Source organism: Ochlerotatus camptorhynchus, unplaced genomic scaffold (assembly GCF_037179485.1).
Source record: "Ochlerotatus camptorhynchus isolate MF236.1 unplaced genomic scaffold, CSIRO-AGI_Acam_v1.1 ptg000724l, whole genome shotgun sequence".
Classification (NCBI taxonomy): Eukaryota; Metazoa; Arthropoda; class Insecta; order Diptera; family Culicidae; genus Ochlerotatus; species Ochlerotatus camptorhynchus.
Window position 1 is genome coordinate 162501 of NW_027041198.1, and position 19839 is coordinate 182339.

Below are 19839 nucleotides of genomic sequence, written 5' to 3' on the forward strand. Positions count from 1 at the left end.
CTTCTTCCAGCGTCTCACCGGTTACCGTCAAGACGACATCGTCCGCAAAGCCAACGATCTCAACTCCTTTGGGCAGCTTGAGCGTCAGCACGCCATTGTACATTCCGTTCCACAGCGTGGGACCTAGAATGGAGCCTTGGGGAACCCCCGCCGTGATTCTAAGCGATTTCTGCCCCGTGTCTGTCACGTAGACAAGGACCCGGTTCTGGAAATAACTACTTAGAATCCTGCAGAGGTAGCCTGGAACCCTCATTCTATGGAGCGCCTTGGCGATGGCCTCCCAGCTGGCGCTATTGAATGCATTCTTGACATCGATCGTAATCACGGCGCAGTATCGATTTCCTCTCCGCTTCTGTTTGGAAGCTTTCTCGGCTCTGTCAATCACTGTCCGAATTGCATCCACCGTCGATCTCCCTTTCCGGAATCCAAACTGTCTCTCCGACAATCCGTGTTCACTCTCCGTGCATTTCGTCAGTCTGTTGAGGATGATCCTCTCTAAGAGCTTTCCTACAGTATCCAGCAAGCATATTGGCCTATACGATGCAGGATCCCCCGGCGGTTTTCCGGGCTTCGGCAACAGCACAAGCTTTTGTACCTTCCACCTATCAGGGAACTGACCATCGTCCAGACATTTCTGCAGCACCATCCTGAACATGTCCGGGAACGTCTGGATCGCCGCCTTCAACGCCACGTTGGGAATTCCATCCGGGCCGGGAGCTTTATTCGCTTTCAACCCTTTCGCTGCTGCTATGAGTTCCTCGTTGGAGACTTGTTCAACGTTGTCTTCATCTACCTCGCCATATGGTGTAGGTGGCCAGTTCGTTGGGTCATGCTGTGGGAAAAGTCCCTCCACGATGACTTTCAGCTTGTTGTGACACATTTCAACCGGCATCGTTGGGCCTCTGATCTTCGCCATCGCAACTCGGTATGCGTTGCCCCAGGGGTTGGCATCGGCATCGCGGCACAACTCCTTGAAACTATTTGACTTGCTCAGCTTTATCTTTCGTTTCAGTGCAGCCCTGGCCTCTCGGAACACCACCCTGCGCTCCTCTCTGTCTGCTTCTGTTCTTGCTCTCTGAGCACGCCTTCTGGCTAGAAGACAAGTAGCACGGAGGGTGCTAATTTCCTCGTTCCACCAGTAGGCTGGACGCCGCCTGTTCGTTGGCTCCAGTTTTCTCGGCATAGTTGTGTCACATGCCCTTGCTAATAATTCGGTCAACTCATTCGCGCTTAGGCCCGGGACGCTGTTGTCTACCCTTAGAGCTTCGATGAAGAGATCCTTATTGAATGCCTTCGTCTTCCACTTCCGCTCGCTTACTTTCGTCCTCCGCATTTCCACCGGTGTTCGTTCGCCGATACTGTACCGGATCGCCTGATGGTCACTATGGGTGTACTCCTCGCACACCGTCCAGTTCATATTTGCCATTAGCGACGTACTGCAGAAAGTAACGTCGATAATGGATTCCCTACCATCTTTGCGGAAGGTGCTGATGGTTCCTTCGTTGGCCAGACTGACGTTCAACTTTGCCAGAGCTTCCAGCAGGCTATACCCTCTTGCGTTGGTACATCTGCTCCCCCAATCCACTGCCCAAGCATTGAAGTCTCCTGCGATGACGACTGGTCTCCGTCCAATGAGCTCTTCGGTGAGCCCATCTAGCATCTGGTGGAACTGCTCAATTGTCCATCTCGGGGGTGCGTAGCAACTACATACAAAGATTCCATTGATTTTGGCGATCACGAAACCTTCATATGAGCTTGCCACCACTTGTTGTATGGGATACCTGCCCATGACTTGTATGGCCGCCATTCCTGCTCTATCCGCCACCCAGTTACCATTATCGAGAGGGACTCGGTATGGCTCTGCAATGATTGCAACGTCGCACTTTGTTTCCGTTGTTGACTGCCACAACAGTTGCTGTGCTGTGTTACAATGATTGAGATTTATTTGGGTTACCTTCATTATTGCTGGCCCACCATCGCCTTCTTGAACTCAGGGCACCTGAAACTTCCCGTCACATGGCCATTTCCGTCCTCCTTTTTGCAGAGCATGCACCTCGGTTGCTTTGTACAGTCTTTTGCAACGTGCCCCTTCTCTCCGCATTTCCTGCACAGATCAGATCTGTCAGGGCCTTTGCAGTGTCTCGCCTGGTGACCGAAGCCCATGCATTTGTAGCATCTCTCCATTTTCTTAGATACCCGAGGAATAGCTTTCAACGGGCACACTGACCACCCAACCTTGATTCGGCCAGTCTTCAGCAGCTCGTTAGCTGCGTCCGAAGAAAGTCGTATCGACGCCGTCTGCGTGCCACCATACGCCTTTCTCAACCGAATTGCCATCGGTACGTCTCCCAGGTTGCATTGCACCTTTAGCGCACTTTTCAACTCGTCTTCTGTTGTGATCTCGTCCAGATCCCTGCACTCGACCACTGACTCCTGGGATAAGGCTCTTACGTTCACCGTCTCGCCAAGAGATTTTTCGACGAGCTCCTTAAAAGCTGAGCTCTTAACCGTAGGGTCCCTTTTCAGCTCGAATAGCATCTCGCCTTTCTGGGTTCGCCTGGTTTTCACCACATTCTCGCCTAAGTGTTTCAACTCCGGATCATCTCTCACTTTCCGGAGGAGTGCTGCGTAGGACGTTTTGTCCTTCGCCTCAACAACCAGAGCGTCACCCTTGCTTCTCTCCCTACGAGGCCTAGGATTCTCCTTATTCTTCCTGTCTTCCTTCTTCTTCTCTTCCTTCTTCCTCGCTTCTTCTTCCTTCCTCCTCGCTTCCTCTTCCTTCTTCCTCACTTCATCTTCCTTCTGTTTTTTCTTCCTCTCCTTCTGGTTCTCGACTTTACGCCACGCACCATTTTCTCCCATCTCCTTGATGCCTTCCTCGTCGTCCCTGCGTTTTTTGGGCTCCTCCTCATCTCCTGGCGTGTCCCTATCTCTCTTTTCAGGACGTGGATTTGTGGGTCCCTTCGGAGTCTCATGTGCTTGAGCCAGTCTTATGCTCTCCTTGGCCTCCAGCAGAGCCTTTTCGGCATTTTCGGCCCTTTTTCTCCACTCTTGACATTCCCGATCTGCCACTGTTATGCCGGATTTGATACCGGTCACAAGTTGCTTGATCTCTTTGTGTACGTTGTTTTTATCCTTCACGAACACATAGAGATCATCGATCTTCCTCCTGACCTCCGTCATTTTGGTTCTCCCGAGCTGCAGTTCTTGGGATTTGCTACTACTGGATATTGGTGTGAATATCTGGCTTAGCCCAACGCCTGGCTGCTCTTCTTGAAACTTACTGCTGCTGCTGGAACTCGCAGTGACCCCCAGGTTCGACACTGGTGATCTCTGCAATATCCCACTCCTTGCGAACACGTTTGCTCCTCCGTTTTCACTGTCTGGCGTATTGCCGTCGTTCTTCATATTTTTTTTGGTTTTTTCTTTTTCTTCATTTTTATTTTTTTCTCCAATTTTATCCATTCTGATGGGTCCCCCCTTCGGGCCGCTATCTCCACTCGTTGTATGTAGTCTCCTATCGTGATCCCATGGGTATCTATGCAAGCAGGGAGGCCATGCTAGGGTTGACACGGTCCTTCATGGGGGCCGTGTTCAGAGCCAGATCGGCGTAAGTCAGGAATGTTACATCTGAGCCTACTACTCACCAATCACCAATTGGTGACGAGTTTTGAACGTATCCGGAGGCCTGCCAAGGTTTTACCGGGACGGGGGCAGCCGCACTATTAGCCCACTCGCCATTTCAAGAAGGTGTCACCCTTCTTTACTTAGGGAGCAGAATAGCACGACTGTCAGCCCTGTAGCGTGGTATCCAATCCATTGTACCGTGTCGTGTCCATAGTTCCATGCCGTATCCAGTATGCCGTAATAAGGATCTTACTGGCGTCGATCCTAATGTGCCGGTTGGCACTCCTGCGGGTTGACGAAGCATTTCCTCTATCGCCGTGTTATGGTTACCGCGCCAGTGTTCGCGTCGCACCCCCTCACTTTGCTATTGTCAGAAGGACAACATTGCCCAGGCTACACCACGGGGAGGCGTGAGGTAGGAACTTGTGAGAACCAGAGCTAGGTTGTCAACTCACCATTTGTAGCCCTGTGTGAGTGTGTGTGTGTGTGTGTGTGTGTGTGTGTGTGTGTGTGTGTGTGTGTGTGTGTGTGTGTGTGTGTATTTGTCTGTGTGTGTCTGTGTTTTTTTTTTTTTAAAGCAAGGTTTAGGAAAGTTTCAAGAAGCCTGCACTGAAGGTGGCGCGGTGTGGTATCCACTAGTTCCCTAGTGCAGCTCCACTAAAACCCATTCCTTACTCTCTCCTCTGCCTGGATCCCCCGGGACCACTGTGAAGCGACTACTTTGGGGGGTGGCTGTGCTCATGCACTTGTCGTACTCTCAGCGCTAGCTGGCGTTGCTAGATCGTTGCTCTTCTCTCCATTTACGCTGCAGCTCTGACATAATCTGCGTGACTGCCCTGCTGACGGCATTCCAAGAGTCCTCCTCTCGACACATTTCATCAACGACATTCTCCACGTTAAGGACGGGCATCTCCGTTCGCACTGCCTCGAACCTTGGACAGTCAAAGACCACATGCTCCGGCGTTTCATCGACGTTGCCACACTCCGGACAGAGGGGTGACGCTGCGTGTCCGAACCGATGCAGGTATTTCCTGAAGCAGCCGTGGCCAGACAGGAACTGCGTTAGGTGGAAATTGACTTCTCCGTGTTTTCTGTTCACCCAGGTCGAAAGAATCGGTATTAGTCTATGTGTCCATCTACCGTTCTCCGTCGTGTTCCACTCCTTTTGCCACTTAGCCAATGACTCCACTATCACAAGTTTCCGTACTCTTCCGGCTTCTCTCTGCCTGTAGCACTCGCTGTCCTCCGCCAGGGTGATGCCGATAGGGATCATACCGGCGATAACGCATACTGCTTCCGACGAGATGGTTCTGTACGCACTCACGACTCGCATGGCCATGAGCCGGAACGTACTGCTCAGTTTCCTTTGGTTCTGCTTCGTTTCCAGCGCTGGAACCCAGGCTGGACCTCTATATCTCAGTATCGATGATGACACGCTGGCCAGAAGACGCCTCTTGCTACTGCTGGGACCAGCGTTGTTTGGCATGATTCAAGCTATCGCGTTGATGGCCTTCGAAGCCTTCTCACAGGCATATTCGACGTGGCTGTTGAAGTTTAGCCGGTCATTGATCATCACTCACAGGTATTTTAACACACGCTTCGAGGCTATGGTGTGCTCCCCGACGGTAATTTCTGCCCGCTGTACCGCTTTACAGTTACTGACCAATAACACTTCCGTTTTGTGGTGGGCTATTTGCAGCTTCGCTCCTTTCATCCAGTTACCAATCATGTCGATTGCCTCGGTTGACAACACTTCCACCTCTTCCAGCGTCTCGCCTGTTACCGTCAAGACGACGTCGTCCGCAAAGCCAACGATCTCAACTGCTTTGGGCAGTTTCAGCGTTAGCACGCCGTTGTACATCCCTTTCCAGAGCGTTGGACCAAGGATGGAGCCTTGTGGAACTCCCGCTGTGATCCTAATCGATCTCTGTCTCATGTCTGTCTCGTAGACCAGAACCCGGTTCTGGAAATAACTCCTCAGGATCCTGCACAGGTAGTCAGGGACCCTCATTCTATGCAGTGCTTCGGTGATGGCCTCCCAGCTGGCCCTGTTGAACGCATTCTTGACGTCGATCGTTATCACGGCGCAATATCGATCTCCTCTCCGCTTCTGTTTGGACGCCTTTTCAGCTCTCTCGACCACTGTCCGAATTGCATCCACCGTCGATCTCCCTTTCCGGAATCCGAACTGCCTCTCCGACAATCCGTGCTCACTCTCCGTGTATTTCGTCAGCCTGTTTAGGATGATCCTCTCCAAGAGTTTTCCGAGTGTATCCAGCAGGCATATAGGCCTGTATGATGCTGGATCCCCCGGCGGTTTTCCTGGTTTCGGCAGCAACACTAGCTTCTGTATCTTCCACCTGTCAGGGAAGTGACCCTCGTTCAGGCATTTCTGCAGCACCATCCTGAACATGTCCGGTGATGACTGGATCGCCGCTTTCAACGCTACGTTGCGGATTCCATCCGGACCGGGAGCTTTCTTCACCTTCAATCTTTTCGCCACTGCTACGAGTTCCTCGTTGGTGACTTCGACGTTATCTCCCTCTCCTTCTCCGTACGGTGTAGGTGGCCAGGTTGTTGCGTCGTGCTTGGGGAAAAGTCCTTCCACGATGACTTTCAGCTTCTCTGGGCACATTTCAGCGGGCATCGTTGGACCTCTGATCTTCGCCATCACGACTCGGTATGCGTCGCCCCAGGGGTTGGCATCAGCGTCTCGACACAGCTCCTTAAAACAGTTCGACTTGCTCTGCTTAATCTCTCGTTTAAGTGCGGCCCTGGCCGCTCGAAACACTTTTCTTCGTTCTTCTCTGTCTGCTTCCGTTCTTGCTCTCTGAACACGTCTTCTGGCTCTGAGACAACTAGCGCGGAGAGTGCTAAGTGCCTCGTTCCACCAGTAGACTGGACGCCGTCTGTTATTTGGCTCCAGTTTCCTCGGCATGGTCGTGTCACATGCTCTCACTAACGTTTCTGTCAGCTCGTCCGCATTTAGATCTACGGGACTCCCGTCCACACGAAGTGCCTCAACGAACAAATCCTTGTCGAAAGCTTTCGTCTTCCACTTTCGGTCACAAGTTCTCGTCCTCCGTACTGCCACCGTATTCCGTTGGTCGATGCCATATCGTATCGCCTGATGGTCGCTATGGGTATATCCTTCGCACACTCTCCAATCCATGTTTGCCATCAGCGACGGACTGCAGAAAGTAACGTCGATAATGGATTCTCGGCCATCTCTGCGAAAAGTGCTGCTGGTGCCTTTATTGACCAGCATAACTTCCAGTTTTGCCAGAGCTTCCAGCAGACTGTGCCCTCTTGCATTGGAACACCTGCTTCCCCACTCCACTGCCCAAGCATTGAAGTCTCCTCCGATGACTACCGGTCGTCGTCCGACAAGCTCTTCGGTAAGTCCATCCAGAATCTCGTGGAACTTCTCCATCGTCCATTTGGGGGGTGCGTAACAACATGAAGATTCCGTTGATTTTGGCGATCACGAAGCCTTCCTATGAGCTCGCAACCACTTCTTGAATGGGGTATCTGCCCATAACTTGTATAGCAGCCATCCCAGCTCTATCCGCCACCCAGTTACCGTTATCGGGAGAGACTCGATACGGTTCCGCAATGATTGCAACGTCGCACTTTGTTTCTGTTGTCGACTGCCACAACAGTTGCTGAGCAATGTCGCAATGATTGAGGTTTATTTGGGTTACCTCCATTACTGTTGGCCTGCCATCGCCTTTTTGTATGCTAGGCATTTGAAGCCTCCCGTCGTATGATCGTCACCGTCCTCTTTTTTGCAGAGCATGCACCTCGGATGCTTCGTGCAGCCTCTTGCAATATGGCCTTTCTCTCCGCATTTCCTGCACAGATCAGATCTGTCAGGGCCATTGCAGTTCCTCGCCTGGTGACCGAATCCCATGCACTTGAAGCAATTGTCCATCTCGGGGGTGCGTAGCAACTACATACATAGATTCCATTGATTTTGGCGATCACGAAACCTTCGTATGAGCTTGCCACCACTTGTTGAATGGGATACCTGCCCATGACTTGTATGGCCGCCATTCCTGCTCTATCCGCCACCCAGTTACCATTATCGAGAGGGACTCGGTATGGCTCTGCAATGATTGCAACGTCGCACTTTGTTTCCGTTGTTGACTGCCACAACAGTTGCTGTGCTGTGTTACAATGATTGAGATTTATTTGGGTTACCTTCATTATTGCTGGCCCACCATCGCCTTCTTGAACTCAGGGCACCTGAAACTTCCCGTCACATGGCCATTCCGTCCTCCTTTTTGCAGAGCATGCACCTCGGTTGCTTTGTACAGTCTTTTGCAACGTGCCCCTTCTCTCCGCATTTCCTGCACAGATCAGATCGGTCAGGGCCTTTGCAGTGTCTCGCCTGGTGACCGAAGCCCATGCATTTGTAGCATCTCTCCATTTTCTTAGATACCCGAGGAATAGCTTTCAACGGGCATACTGACCACCCAACCTTGATTCGGCCAGTCTTCAGCAGCTCGTTAGCTGCGTCCGAAGAAAGTCGTATCGAGGCCGTCTGCGTGCATACGCCTTTCTCAACCGAATTTCCATCGGTACGTCTCCCAGGTTGCATTGCACCTTCAGCGCACTTTTCAACTCGTCTTCTGTTGTGATCTCGTCCAGATCCCTGCACTCTACCACTGACTCCTGGGATAAGGCTCTTACGTTCACCGTCTCGCCAAGAGATTTTTCGACGAGCTCCTTAAAAGCTGCGCTCTTAACCGTAGGGTCCCTTTTCAGCTCGAATAGCATCTCGCCTTTCTGGGTTCGCCTGGTTTTCACCACGTTCTCGCCTAGTTGTTTCAACTCCGGATCCTCTCTCACTTTCCAGAGGAGTGCTGCGTAGGACGTTTTGTCCTTCGCCTCAACAACCAGAGCGTCACCCTTGCTTCTCTCCCTACGAGGCCTAGGCTTCTCCTTATTCTTCCTGTCTTCCTTCTTCTTCTCTTCCTTCTTCCTCGCTTCCTTTTCCTTCTTCCTCACTTCATCTTCCTTCTGTTTTTTCTTCCTCTCCTTCTGGTTCTCGACTTTACGCCATGCACCATTTTCTCCCATCTCCTTGATGCCTTCCTCGTCGTCCCTGCGTTTTTTGGGTTCCTCCTCATCTCCTGGCGTGTCCCTATCTCTCTTTTCAGGACGTGGATTTGTGGGTCCCTTCGGCGTCTCATGTGCTTGAGCCAGTCTTATGCTCTCCTTGGCCTCCAGCAGAGCCTTTTCGGCATTTTCGGCTCTTTTTCTCCACTCTTGACATTCCCGATCTGCCACTGTTATGCCGGATTTGATACCGGTCACAAGTTGCTTGATCTCTTTGTGTACGTTGTTTTCATTCTTCACGAACACATAGAGATCATCGATCTTCCTCCTGACCTCCGTCATTTTGGTTCTCCCGAGCTGCAGTTCTTGGGATTTGCTACTACTGGATATTGGTGTGAATATCTGGCTTAGCCCAACGCCTGGCTGCTCTTCTTGAAACTTACTGCTGCTGCTGGAACTCGCAGTGACCCCCAGGTTCGACACTGGTGATCTCTGCAATATCCCACTCCTTGCGAACACGTTTGCTCCTCCGTTTTCACTGTCTGGCGTCTTGCCGTCATTCTTCATATTTTTTTGGTTTTTTCTTTTTCTTCATTTTTGTTTTTTTCTCCAATTTTTTCCATTCTGATGGGTCCCCCCTTCGGGCCGCTATCTCCACTCGTTGTATGCAGTCTCCTATCGTGATCCCATGGTTATCTATGCAAGCAGGGAGGTAATGCTAGGGTTGACACGGTCCTTCATGGGGGCCGTGTTCAGAGCCAGATCGGCGTATGTCAGGAATGTTACATCTGAGCCTACTACTCACCAATCACATCACCAATTGGTGACGAGTTTTGAACGTTTCCGGAGGCCTGTCAAGGTTTTACCGGGACGGGGGCAGCCGCACTATTAGCCCACTCGCCATTTCAAGAAGGTGTCACCCTTCTTTACTTAGGGAGCAGAATAGCACGACTGTCAGCCCTGTAGCGTGGTTCCAATCCATTGTACCGTGTCGTGTCCATAGTTCCATGCCGTGTCCAGTATGCCGTAATAAGGATCTTACTGGCGTCGATCCTAATGTGCCGGTTGGCACTCCTGCGGGTTGACGAAGCATTTCCTCTATCGACGTGTTATGGTAACCGCGCCAGTGTTCGCGTCGCACCCCCTCACTTTGCTATTGTCAGAAGGACAACATTACCCAGGCTACACCACGGGGAGGCGTGAGGTAGGAACTTATGAGAACCAGAGCTAGGTTGTCAACTCACCATTTGTAGCCCTGTGTGTGTGTGTTTGTGTGTTTGTACCCATTTTGCATGATTTCACATGATAAACTATCACGAAAAGATCGCCATCTTGAATTTCGCTCCGCCATCTTGGATTTCAAAAGGACGACAATCTTCGATTTTAACCTCGAGACAGCTTCCACATATCAAAATACCCACATTCCATGTTTATAAATTTTTGGTATAATTTGAAAATAATTTCATAAAATTTCATCCCTTTAAAATTTCATAAAAATTCTGACACCACTACCACGTCCGAAAAATATGAACCCGAACACAAAGCCGAACACCTCAACCGAATTGTGTGTGTGTGTGTGTGTGTGTGTGTGTGTGTGTGTGTGTGTGTGTGTGTGTGTGTGTGTGTGTGTGTGTGTGTGTGTGTGTGTGTGTGTGTGTGTGTGTGTGTGTGTGTGTGTGTGTGTGTGTGTGTGTTTGTGTGTGTGTGTGTGTGTGTGTGTGTGTGTGTTTGTGTGTGTGTGTGTGTGTGTGTGTGTGTGTGTGTGTGTGTGTGTGTGTTTGTGTGTGTGTGTGTGTGTGTGTGTGTGTGTGTGTGTGTGTGTGTGAGAGTGTGTGTGTGTTTTTTTTTTTTTATAGTAAGGTTTAGGAAAGCTTCAAGAAGCCTGGCCTGTAGTGAAGGTGGCACGGTGTGGTATCCACTAGTTGCCTAGTGCAGCTCCACTAAAACCCATTCCTTACTCTCTCCTCTGCCTGGATCCCCCCGGGACCACTGTGAAGCGACTACTTCGGGGGGTGGCTGTGCTCATGCACTTGTCGTACTCTCAGCGCTAGCTGGCGTTGCTAGATCGCTGCTCTTCTCTCCATTTACGCTGCAGCTCTGACATAATCTGCGTGACTGCCCTGCTGACGGCATTCCAAGAGTCCTCCTCTCGACACATTTCATCAACGACATTCTCCACGTTAAGGACGGGCATCTCCGTTCGCACTGCCTCGAACCTTGGACAGTCAAAGACCACATGCTCCGGCGTTTCATCGACGTTGCCACACTCCGGACAGAGGGGTGACGCTGCGTGTCCGAACCGATGCAGGTATTTCCTGAAGCAGCCGTGGCCAGACAGGAACTGCGTTAGGTGGAAATTGACTTCTCCGTGTTTTCTGTTCACCCAGGTCGAAAGAATCGGTATTAGTCTATGTGTCCATCTATCGTTCTCCGTCGTGTTCCACTCCTGTTGCCACTTAGCCAATGACTCCACTCTCACAACTTTCCGTACTCTTCCGGCTTCTCTCTGCCTGTAGCACTCACTGTCCTCCGCCAGGGTGATGCCGATAGGGATCATACCGGCGATAACGCATACTGCTTCCGACGAGATGGTTCTGTACGCACTCACGACTCGCATGGCCATAAGCCGGAACGTACTGCTCAGTTTCCTTTGGTTCTGCTTCGTTTCCAGCGCTGGAACCCAGGCTGGACCTCTATATCTCAGTATCGATGATGACACGCTGGCCAGAAGACGCCTCTTGCTACTGCTGGGACCAGCGTTGTTCGGCATGATTCTAGCTATCGCGTTGATGGCCTTCGAAGCCTTCTCACAGGCATATTCGACGTGGCTGTTGAAGTTTAGCCGGTCATCGATCATCACTCCCAGGTATTTTAACACACGCTTCGAGGCTATGGTGTGCTCCCCGACGGTGATTTCCGCCCGCTGTACCGCTTTACAGTTACTGACCAATAACACTTCCGTTTTGTGGTGGGCTATTTGCAGCTTCGCTCCTTTCATCCAGTTACCAATCATGTCGATTGCCTCGGTTGACAACACTTCCACCTCTTCCAGCTTCTCGCCTGTTACCGTCAAGACGACGTCGTCCGCAAAGCCAACGATCTCAACTCCTTTGGGCAGTTTCAGCGTTAGCACGCCGTTGTACATCCCGTTCCAGAGCGTTGGACCAAGGATGGAGCCTTGTGGAACTCCCGCTGTGATCCTAATCGATCTCTGTCCCATGTCTGTCTCGTAGACCAGAACCCGGTTCTGGAAATAACTCCTCAGGATCCTGCACAGGTAGTCAGGGACCCTCATTCTATGCAGTGCTTCGGCGATGGCCTCCCAGCTGGCGCTGTTGAACGCATTCTTGACGTCGATCGTTATGACGGCGCAATATCGATCCCCTCTCCGCTTCTGTTTGGACGCCTTTTCAGCTCTCTCGACCACTGTCCGAATTGCATCCACCGTCGATCTCCCTTTCCGGAATCCGAACTGCCTCTCCGACAATCCGTGCTCACTCTCCGTGTATTTCGTCAGCCTGTTTAGGATGATCCTCTCCAAGAGTTTTCCGAGTGTATCCAGCAGGCATATAGGCCTGTATGATGCTGGATCCCCCGGCGGTTTTCCTGGTTTCGTCAGCAACACTAGCTTCTGTATCTTCCACCTGTCAGGGAAGTGACCCTCGTTCAGGCATTTCTGCAGCACCATCCTGAACATGTCCGGGGATGACTGGATCGCCGCTTTCAACGCTACGTTGGGGATTCCATCCGGACCGGGAGCTTTCTTCACCTTCAATCCTTTCGCCACTACTACGAGCTCCTCGTTGGTGATTTCGACGTTATCTCCCTCTCTTTCTCCGTACGGTGTAGGTGGCCAGGTTGTTGGGTCGTGCTTCGGGAAAAGTCCTTCCACGATGACTTTCAGCTTCTCTGGGCACATTTCAGCGGGCATCGTTGGACCTCTGATCTTCGCCATCACGACTCGGTATGCGTCGCCCCAGGGGTTGGCATCAGCGTCTTGACACAGCTCCTTAAAACAGTTCGACTTGCTCTGCTTAATCACTCGTTTAAAAGCGGCCCTAGCCGCTCGAAACACTTCTCTTCGTTCCTCTCTGTCTGCTTCCGTTCTTGCTCTCTGAACACGTCTTCTGGCTCTGAGACAACTAGCGCGGAGAGTACTAAGTGCCTCGTTCCACCAGTAGACTGGACGCCGTCTGTTATTTGGCTCCAGTTTCCTCGGCATGGTCGTGTCACATGCTCTCACTAACGTTTCTGTCAGCTCGTCCGCATTTAGATCTACGGGACTCCCGTCCACACGAAGTGCCTCAACGAACAAATCCTTGTCGAAAGCTTTCGTCTTCCACTTTCGGTCACAAGTTCTCGTCCTCCGTACTGCCACAGTATTCCGTTGACCGATGCCATATCGTATCGCCTGATGGTCGCTATGGGTATATCCTTCGCACACTCTCCAATCCATGTTTGCCATCAGCGACGGACTGCAGAAAGTAACGTCGATAATGGATTCTCGGCCATCTCTGCGAAAAGTGCTGCTGGTGCCTTTATTGGCCAGCATAACTTCCAGTTTTGCCAGAGCTTCCAGCAGACTGTGCCCTCTTGCATTGGAACACCTGCTTCCCCACTCCACTGCCCAAGCATTGAAGTCTCCTCCGATGACTACCGGTCGTCGTCCGACCAGCTCTTCGGTAAGTCCATCAAGCATCTTGTAGAACTTCTCAATCGTCCATCTGGGGGGTGCGTAACAACTACACATGAAGATTCCGTTGATTTTGGCGATGACGAAGCCTTCGTATGAGCTCGCAACCACTTCTTGAATGGGGTATCTGCCCATAACTTGTATAGCTGCCATCCCAGCTCTATCCGCAACCCAGTTACCGTTATCGGGAGGGACTCGATACGGTTCCGCAATGATTGCAACGTCGCACTTTGTTTCTGTTGTCGACTGCCACAACAGTTGCTGAGCAATGTCGCAATGATTGAGGTTTATTTGGGTTACCTCCATTACTGTTGGCCTGCCATCGCCTTTTTGTATGCTAGGCATTTGAAGCCTCCCGTCGTATGATCGTCACCGTCCTCTTTTTTGCAGAGCATACACCTCGGATGCTTCGTGCAGCCTCTTGCAATATGGCCTTTCTCTCCGCATTTCCTGCACAGATCAGATCTGTCAGGGCCATTGCAGTTCCTCGCCTGGTGACCGAATCCCATGCACTTGAAGCATCGCTCCAATTGCTTGGTAACCCGAGGAGTGGCTTTCAGCGAGCACAATGACCAGCCAACCTTGACCTTGCCCGTCTCCAACAGCTTATTCGCTGCAGCTGTCGAAAGCCGTATAACCGCCGTTTGCATGCCGCCGTACGCCTTCCTCATGCGGATTGACATCGGGACATCTCCCAGATCGCAGTGCACTCTCAACGCACTTCTTAGCTCCTCTTCTGTGGTGATCTCGTCCAGGTCCCTGCACTCGACCACTGTCTCCTGGGATAGAGCTCTTACGCTCGCCCCTTCGCCAAGAGACTTTTCGACGAGCTCCTTGAAGGCTGAGCTCTTGATAGCAGGATTCTTCTTCAGCTCAAAGAGGATCTCGCCTTTCTGGGTTCGCCTGGTTTTCACCACGTTCTCTCCTAGTTGCTTCAACTCCGGATCCTCTCGTACCTTCCGGAGGAGTGCTGCATACGACGTTTTGTCCTTAGCTTCGACGATCAGAGCATCGCCCTTACTTCGCTCCCGACGAGTCCTGGGTATCACCTTCTTCTGTTCAGCTTTCTTCTTCATGTCTTTTTCCTTCCGTTTTTTCCACTTCTCCTTTGGCTTCTCGACGGTACGCCAGCCTTCCTCCTTGTTGTCTTCTTTGTCGTTCTTGACTTTTTTCAACTCCTCTTCCTCTCCTGGAGTTTCCCTTTTCCTCTTCTCCGAGCGTGGATTTCGAGGTCCCTTTGGCGTCTCCTGTATTTCAGCTGCTGCTTTCTCCTTGGCCTCGATCAGTGCCCTTTCGGCAGTTACGGACCTCGTCCTCAGCGCATCCTGTTCACGTTCGGCAGCAATAATGGCGGATTTGATGCCCGTCACCATTTCCTTTATTGCCTTGTGGACGTTGCTCTTATCCTTGATGAAGTCATGGAGTTCATTGATCCTCCTCCTGACCTCCATCAATTTGGTCTTCCCAAGCTGCAATCCTTCTTGGGGTGTGCTACTGCTGGATTTCGGTGTGAACACCTGGCTTAGCATAAGACCTAGCTCTCCTTGGTGTCCTTGCTGCTCACCTTGGGGCTTACTGCTGCTGTTGGAACTCGCTGTTGCCTCCAGGTTCAACACTGGTGATCTCTGCAATATCCCGCTCCTTGCGAACACGTTCGCTCCTCCGTTTTCCATTTCTGGCGTCTTGCCGTCGTCCTTCATATTTTTTTGGGTTTTCTCATTTTCTTCTTTTTTGTTTTTTTCTCCGTTTTTCTCCATTCTGTTGGGTCCCCCCTCCGGGCCGCTATCTCCACTCGTTGTATGTAGTCGCCTATCGTGATCCCATGGTTATCTATGCAAGCAGGGAGGCCATGCTAGGGTTGACACGGTCCTTCATGGGGGCCGTGTTCAGAGCCAGATCGGCGTAAGTCAGGAATGTTACATCTGAGTCTACTAATCACCAATCACCAATTGGTGACGAGTTTTGAACGTATCCGGAGGCCTGCCAAGGTTTTACCGGGACGGGGGCAGCCGCACTATTAGCCCACTCGCCATTTCAAGAAGGTGTCACCCTTCTTTACTTAGGGAGCAGAATAGCACGACTGTCAGCCCTGTAGCGTGGTATCCAATCCATTGTACCGTGTCGTGTCCATAGTTCCATGCCGTGTCCAGTATGCCATAATAAGGATCTTACTGGCGTCGATCCTAATGTGCCGGTTGGCACTCCTGCGGGTTGACGAAGCATTTCCTCGATCGCCGTGTTATGGTTACCGCGCCAGTGTTCGCGTCGCACCCCCTCACTTTGCTATTGTCAGAAGGACAACATTGCCCAGGCTACACCACGGGGAGGTGTGAGGTAGGAACTTGTGAGGACCAGAGATAGGAAAAACGCTCTTCCCAGGTTGTCAATTCACCATTTGTAGCCTGTGTGTGTGTGTGTGTGTGTGTGTGTGTGTGTGTGTGTGTGTGTGTGTGTGTGTGTGTGTGTGTGTGTGTGTGTGTGTGTGTGTGTGTGTGTGTGTGTGTGTGTGTGTGTGTGTGTGTGTGTGTGTGTGTGTGTGTGTGTGTGTGTGTGTGTGTGTGTGTGTGTGTGTGTGTGTGTGTGTGTGTGTGTGTGTGTGTGTGTGTGTGTGTGTGTGTGTGTGTGTGTGTGTGTGTGTGTGTGTGTGTGTGTGTGTGTGTGTGTGTGTGTGTGTGTGTGTGTGTGTGTGTGTGTGTGTGTGTGTGTGTGTGTGTGTGTGTGTGTGTGTGTGTGTGTGTGTGTGTGTGTGTGTGTGTGTGTGTGTGTGTGTGTGTGTGTGTGTGTGTGTGTGTGTGTGTGTGTGTGTGTGTGTGTGTGTGTGTGTGTGTGTGTGTGTGTGTGTGTGTGTGTGTGTGTGTGTGTGTGTGTGTGTGTGTGTGTGTGTGTGTGTGTGTGTGTGTGTGAGTGTGTGTGTGTGTTTGTGTTTGTGTGTGTGTGTGTTTGTGTGTGTGTGTGTGTGTGTGTGCGTGTGTGTGTGTGTGTGTGTGTCTGTGTGCGTGTGTGTGTGTGTGATCCTTACAAACCCCCACTGGCCGGCAGTGTTATTATGAAAGAACGCATTTATGGTCAAGGAATTGGTTATTTGCGCCACAAGTGGCGGTACTATCAACTAAGAAACATTTAAATTGACTTTTAAAACCGATTTCGATGACCATCTTAAGCATGTTATGCCTGCTTGTCTGTGATCATTCCTTCACTATCGCAACTCCGGGTAATCCGCACTTGTTTTTTTCTCAGGCACTTTTGATCTAACTGCAATCACTCTCTCATACTCGAAATGTACCACGGCCAAATTGGCAAAACGACGCCCTATACGCTCTCTGACCAAATCGTAGGGACCTAAAAGTAAGTTAGTTGTACCCAAAAGTAGGTAAATATGATTATACTCAATGTTGGGTTCCCGCACTTTACTACCTCTGTTGGGTGGTTTTGCTCCTCCGTTTTTGACAACATTAGAAGGAGAAAAGGAGACAAACTAGTCAAAAGTTAACTGGCCGTTGGGTACTGTTTTTTCTTACCGCGTAGGGTCTTTTTTCAAGTCATAAACATTTTGAATATGTCTGTTTAAAAAAAAATAACATTCATTCGCACCCTAATGTGCGTGCTCTTCGTTAGTATCAACAACAACAATAACAACAACAACAACAACAACAACAACAACAAAACAATCACTGGGGTTAATTGGTCCGTAGTTGAATAATAATTTGGTAAAAGCAGAACATTATCTAACTAAACGTTACTTCACATGAAAATCGTGCATATGCAGTGGAGTTTAATCAATGCTGAAGAATCAAAAATGTGATCGAATAAGTTTTGTTACTATGGCTAATATGTACTTCGATTTGTTCACTGGATCGTACGTCTTCGCGTTAGTACTAACGTTTTTGCATGCTTCAGTTTTTTTAATTTTTTTATTAATTGTGAAGATCAAAACATTTTCGATTCTTTAACCTTTCGTTCTCTTTCATTAGAAATGTCCAATGGAATTCGCCTAAAAATACTGCAAAACCGGGCTCAGCAGGATGGTCTCCTCAACCACAACCAGCAACTAATCAGACGGGTTATAAGCCTATGGTAAGTTTGTACAAATGAGGGAGATACAGCATGTGTCCGATTCCGGCCACACATTTTAAATGATAATCTCGAACCCACCTTTTTGATATTTTTTTAAACTTTCCGGATAGCTATTAAGTTCTGAACGTGGTCAGATTATCAGACTTGCAATTCGAATTTGTAGATAAATTGAAAAAAAGCCAAAACTGGTTTGTTCTTAAAATCGGTCTTTTACTGCATTTTTTTATTTTATTTTAGTACCACATGAATCTTGTATATTCAATTCTGTGTTTGCGCATTTTTTTTTTTTTCGATTTTGCATTCATGATGGTTAATTGATGATGGTTAATTAAATGATGATTAATGTCACTTAATTATTCCTTGATTTTTTGTGGTTTTTCGAAACAAGTTACATTAAATATGGATGAAAATTGAGATCACACGCTCAAAAACAGAGGCGATAAAAAAATCCGCCGTAAAAATAGTATTGAGTTTATTGAGCATGTGAAGAATTTCGTATGTAAATAATGAACTTGCAACGTTACTTTCTGTTTCCATTCTATTTTCTATTGTAATCAAATTCTTTCCAGTTTTAAAAAAGGTGGTTATAGTTTGAAGTAGTTTTATTGCTATTCCTAATTTTTAATTTTCTCGTGTTATTTTGTATTTTCTTCTTTTTTTTCTTTTTTTCGGTTCATAATTTATGTTGCTTTGTATTCAACAAATTACATTGTTTTAAACCATGTGTTTAAACTACATATAAACAATAAGGCGCAAGGTATGACTGTTCTTCATGCCCCTAGCACTATACATCCAATTGTACACACTTCCTATCCCGTAGTGTCATCATACATCCTACAGGTAAGTAAACTTGTATGTGTATTATAATATATCACGCATAATAAGTTGTAATATGTAGATATAAAAAATATTATTCAACAAATTTTGTCTGAGTCTGGTACTTCTCCCTAACTTTATTGATTAAATTTGATGATTAAAATTATACAATTCACAGGGCAAGATCGGCAAGATCACCTTAAAGGTTCTCATAATTTCTAAGTTTTGGGAATATGTGGGAAAAGATGGGTAACGGAGCAAGATGGATCAGCTAGTAAATTTATTAATTTGTTTCTTTGTCAATGTCAATTCCATGCAAAACAATGATGGTTTGAACCAGCATTGTGTCTACATTCATCCTGTTGATGTTGACCAACAAACATATAAATAAATCATGTAGATGATCCATCTGGCCACACCTTACCCAAGTCATTGAAATTAATAATTTACAATGTTGTTGATTGGCAATATGGTCATCTACTTGATTTATCTACATTCTTAATTATCAGCATCAACAGGCTCAATTGAAAAAGCAAACAACCATTGAGGTTCTATTGAAATGGTTATATGTGTTTATTAATCATCATCTTTGGCATTAGAGCATAGCATAGCATAGCATAGCATAGCATAGCATATGCGATTGTACAAATCGTGGGTGGCTATATAATGGTCAACTAATACGTTTTGCAGAAAATATCGAGTGTTGACGCAGAAAATATCACTTGGGATTAGTGATTTTCCCCACACGAAAATAAAATCTACAATAGAAGCATCGCATTATACACCTGGCCACATCCTTACAATCGCAGGGGAAGGGAGGGAAAGTTAATCCAACATCTACTTAAGAAGGTGCAGGGAACCCATACTACCTTCATAGGTGTCACAGGAAGGAAAGAGTTGTGTTAGTGGGAGGGTGAATGATTTGGTAACTCTATTCGTCAATATAGAGCATTTGATAAATCAGTGACAAAAAATAAAATATAAATAGATAAAATGGAAAGATCTCACCCGATTGGCCTAGAGACTTTGCAGCGTCATGTTTTCAGAAATCCTTTATTTAATTTTCCTTGAACCACCGCAATCACTGATAACGCTCTTCTACCTCGTACGTACAAAAGAACGCACTCCACGCATAATCAAGGTCATGTATTTTCGGACTGTCTTCTTTAACACCACACAAAGAAGTTGCTCATCGCAGCAACAGAAAAATATATCAGCGTGATAGAGGTTGTACGGGGCAACAAAGAAAAACGCAATACCACACCAAGCACCATTGCATAAGCAACAAGAGATCAAAAAAAAAAAAAAAAAAAAATCACGCATGGTATTCAAAACTTTTAAATGCGATCACCAGTTCACCTCCAGTCACTCGAGAACAAAACGCATGCGAAAAGGTTTTCAGCAGCAAAAAAAAACACAGAAGAAACAAAACACATCCGTTTCGGTCGCTGGTTCAATCAGCACTCTGCTTTCTCGATCAGTGCCCTTTCGGAAGTTACGGACCTCGTCCTCAGCGCATCCTGTTCACGTTCGGCAGCAATAATGGCGGATTTGATGCCCGTCAC

At 48.7% G+C, this 19839-nt stretch overlaps 1 protein-coding gene across 3 annotated transcripts in view; it reads left to right on the forward strand.

Annotated features, from left to right (window-relative positions):
- Positions 1-19839, forward strand: part of LOC135714789 (phosphatidylinositol-binding clathrin assembly protein LAP-like) — a 123783-nt gene that overhangs the window by 86694 nt on the left and 17250 nt on the right. For 2 of the 3 annotated variants that reach the window (XM_065238157.1, XM_065238158.1), the window contains exons 8-9: positions 17356-17458; positions 18209-18298. In XM_065238157.1, coding sequence (XP_065094229.1) covers positions 17356-17458; positions 18209-18298 — 193 coding nt within the window. The remainder of the gene's footprint in view (positions 1-17355; positions 17459-18208; positions 18299-19839) is intronic. The other variant, XM_065238159.1, reaches the window with a different exon arrangement.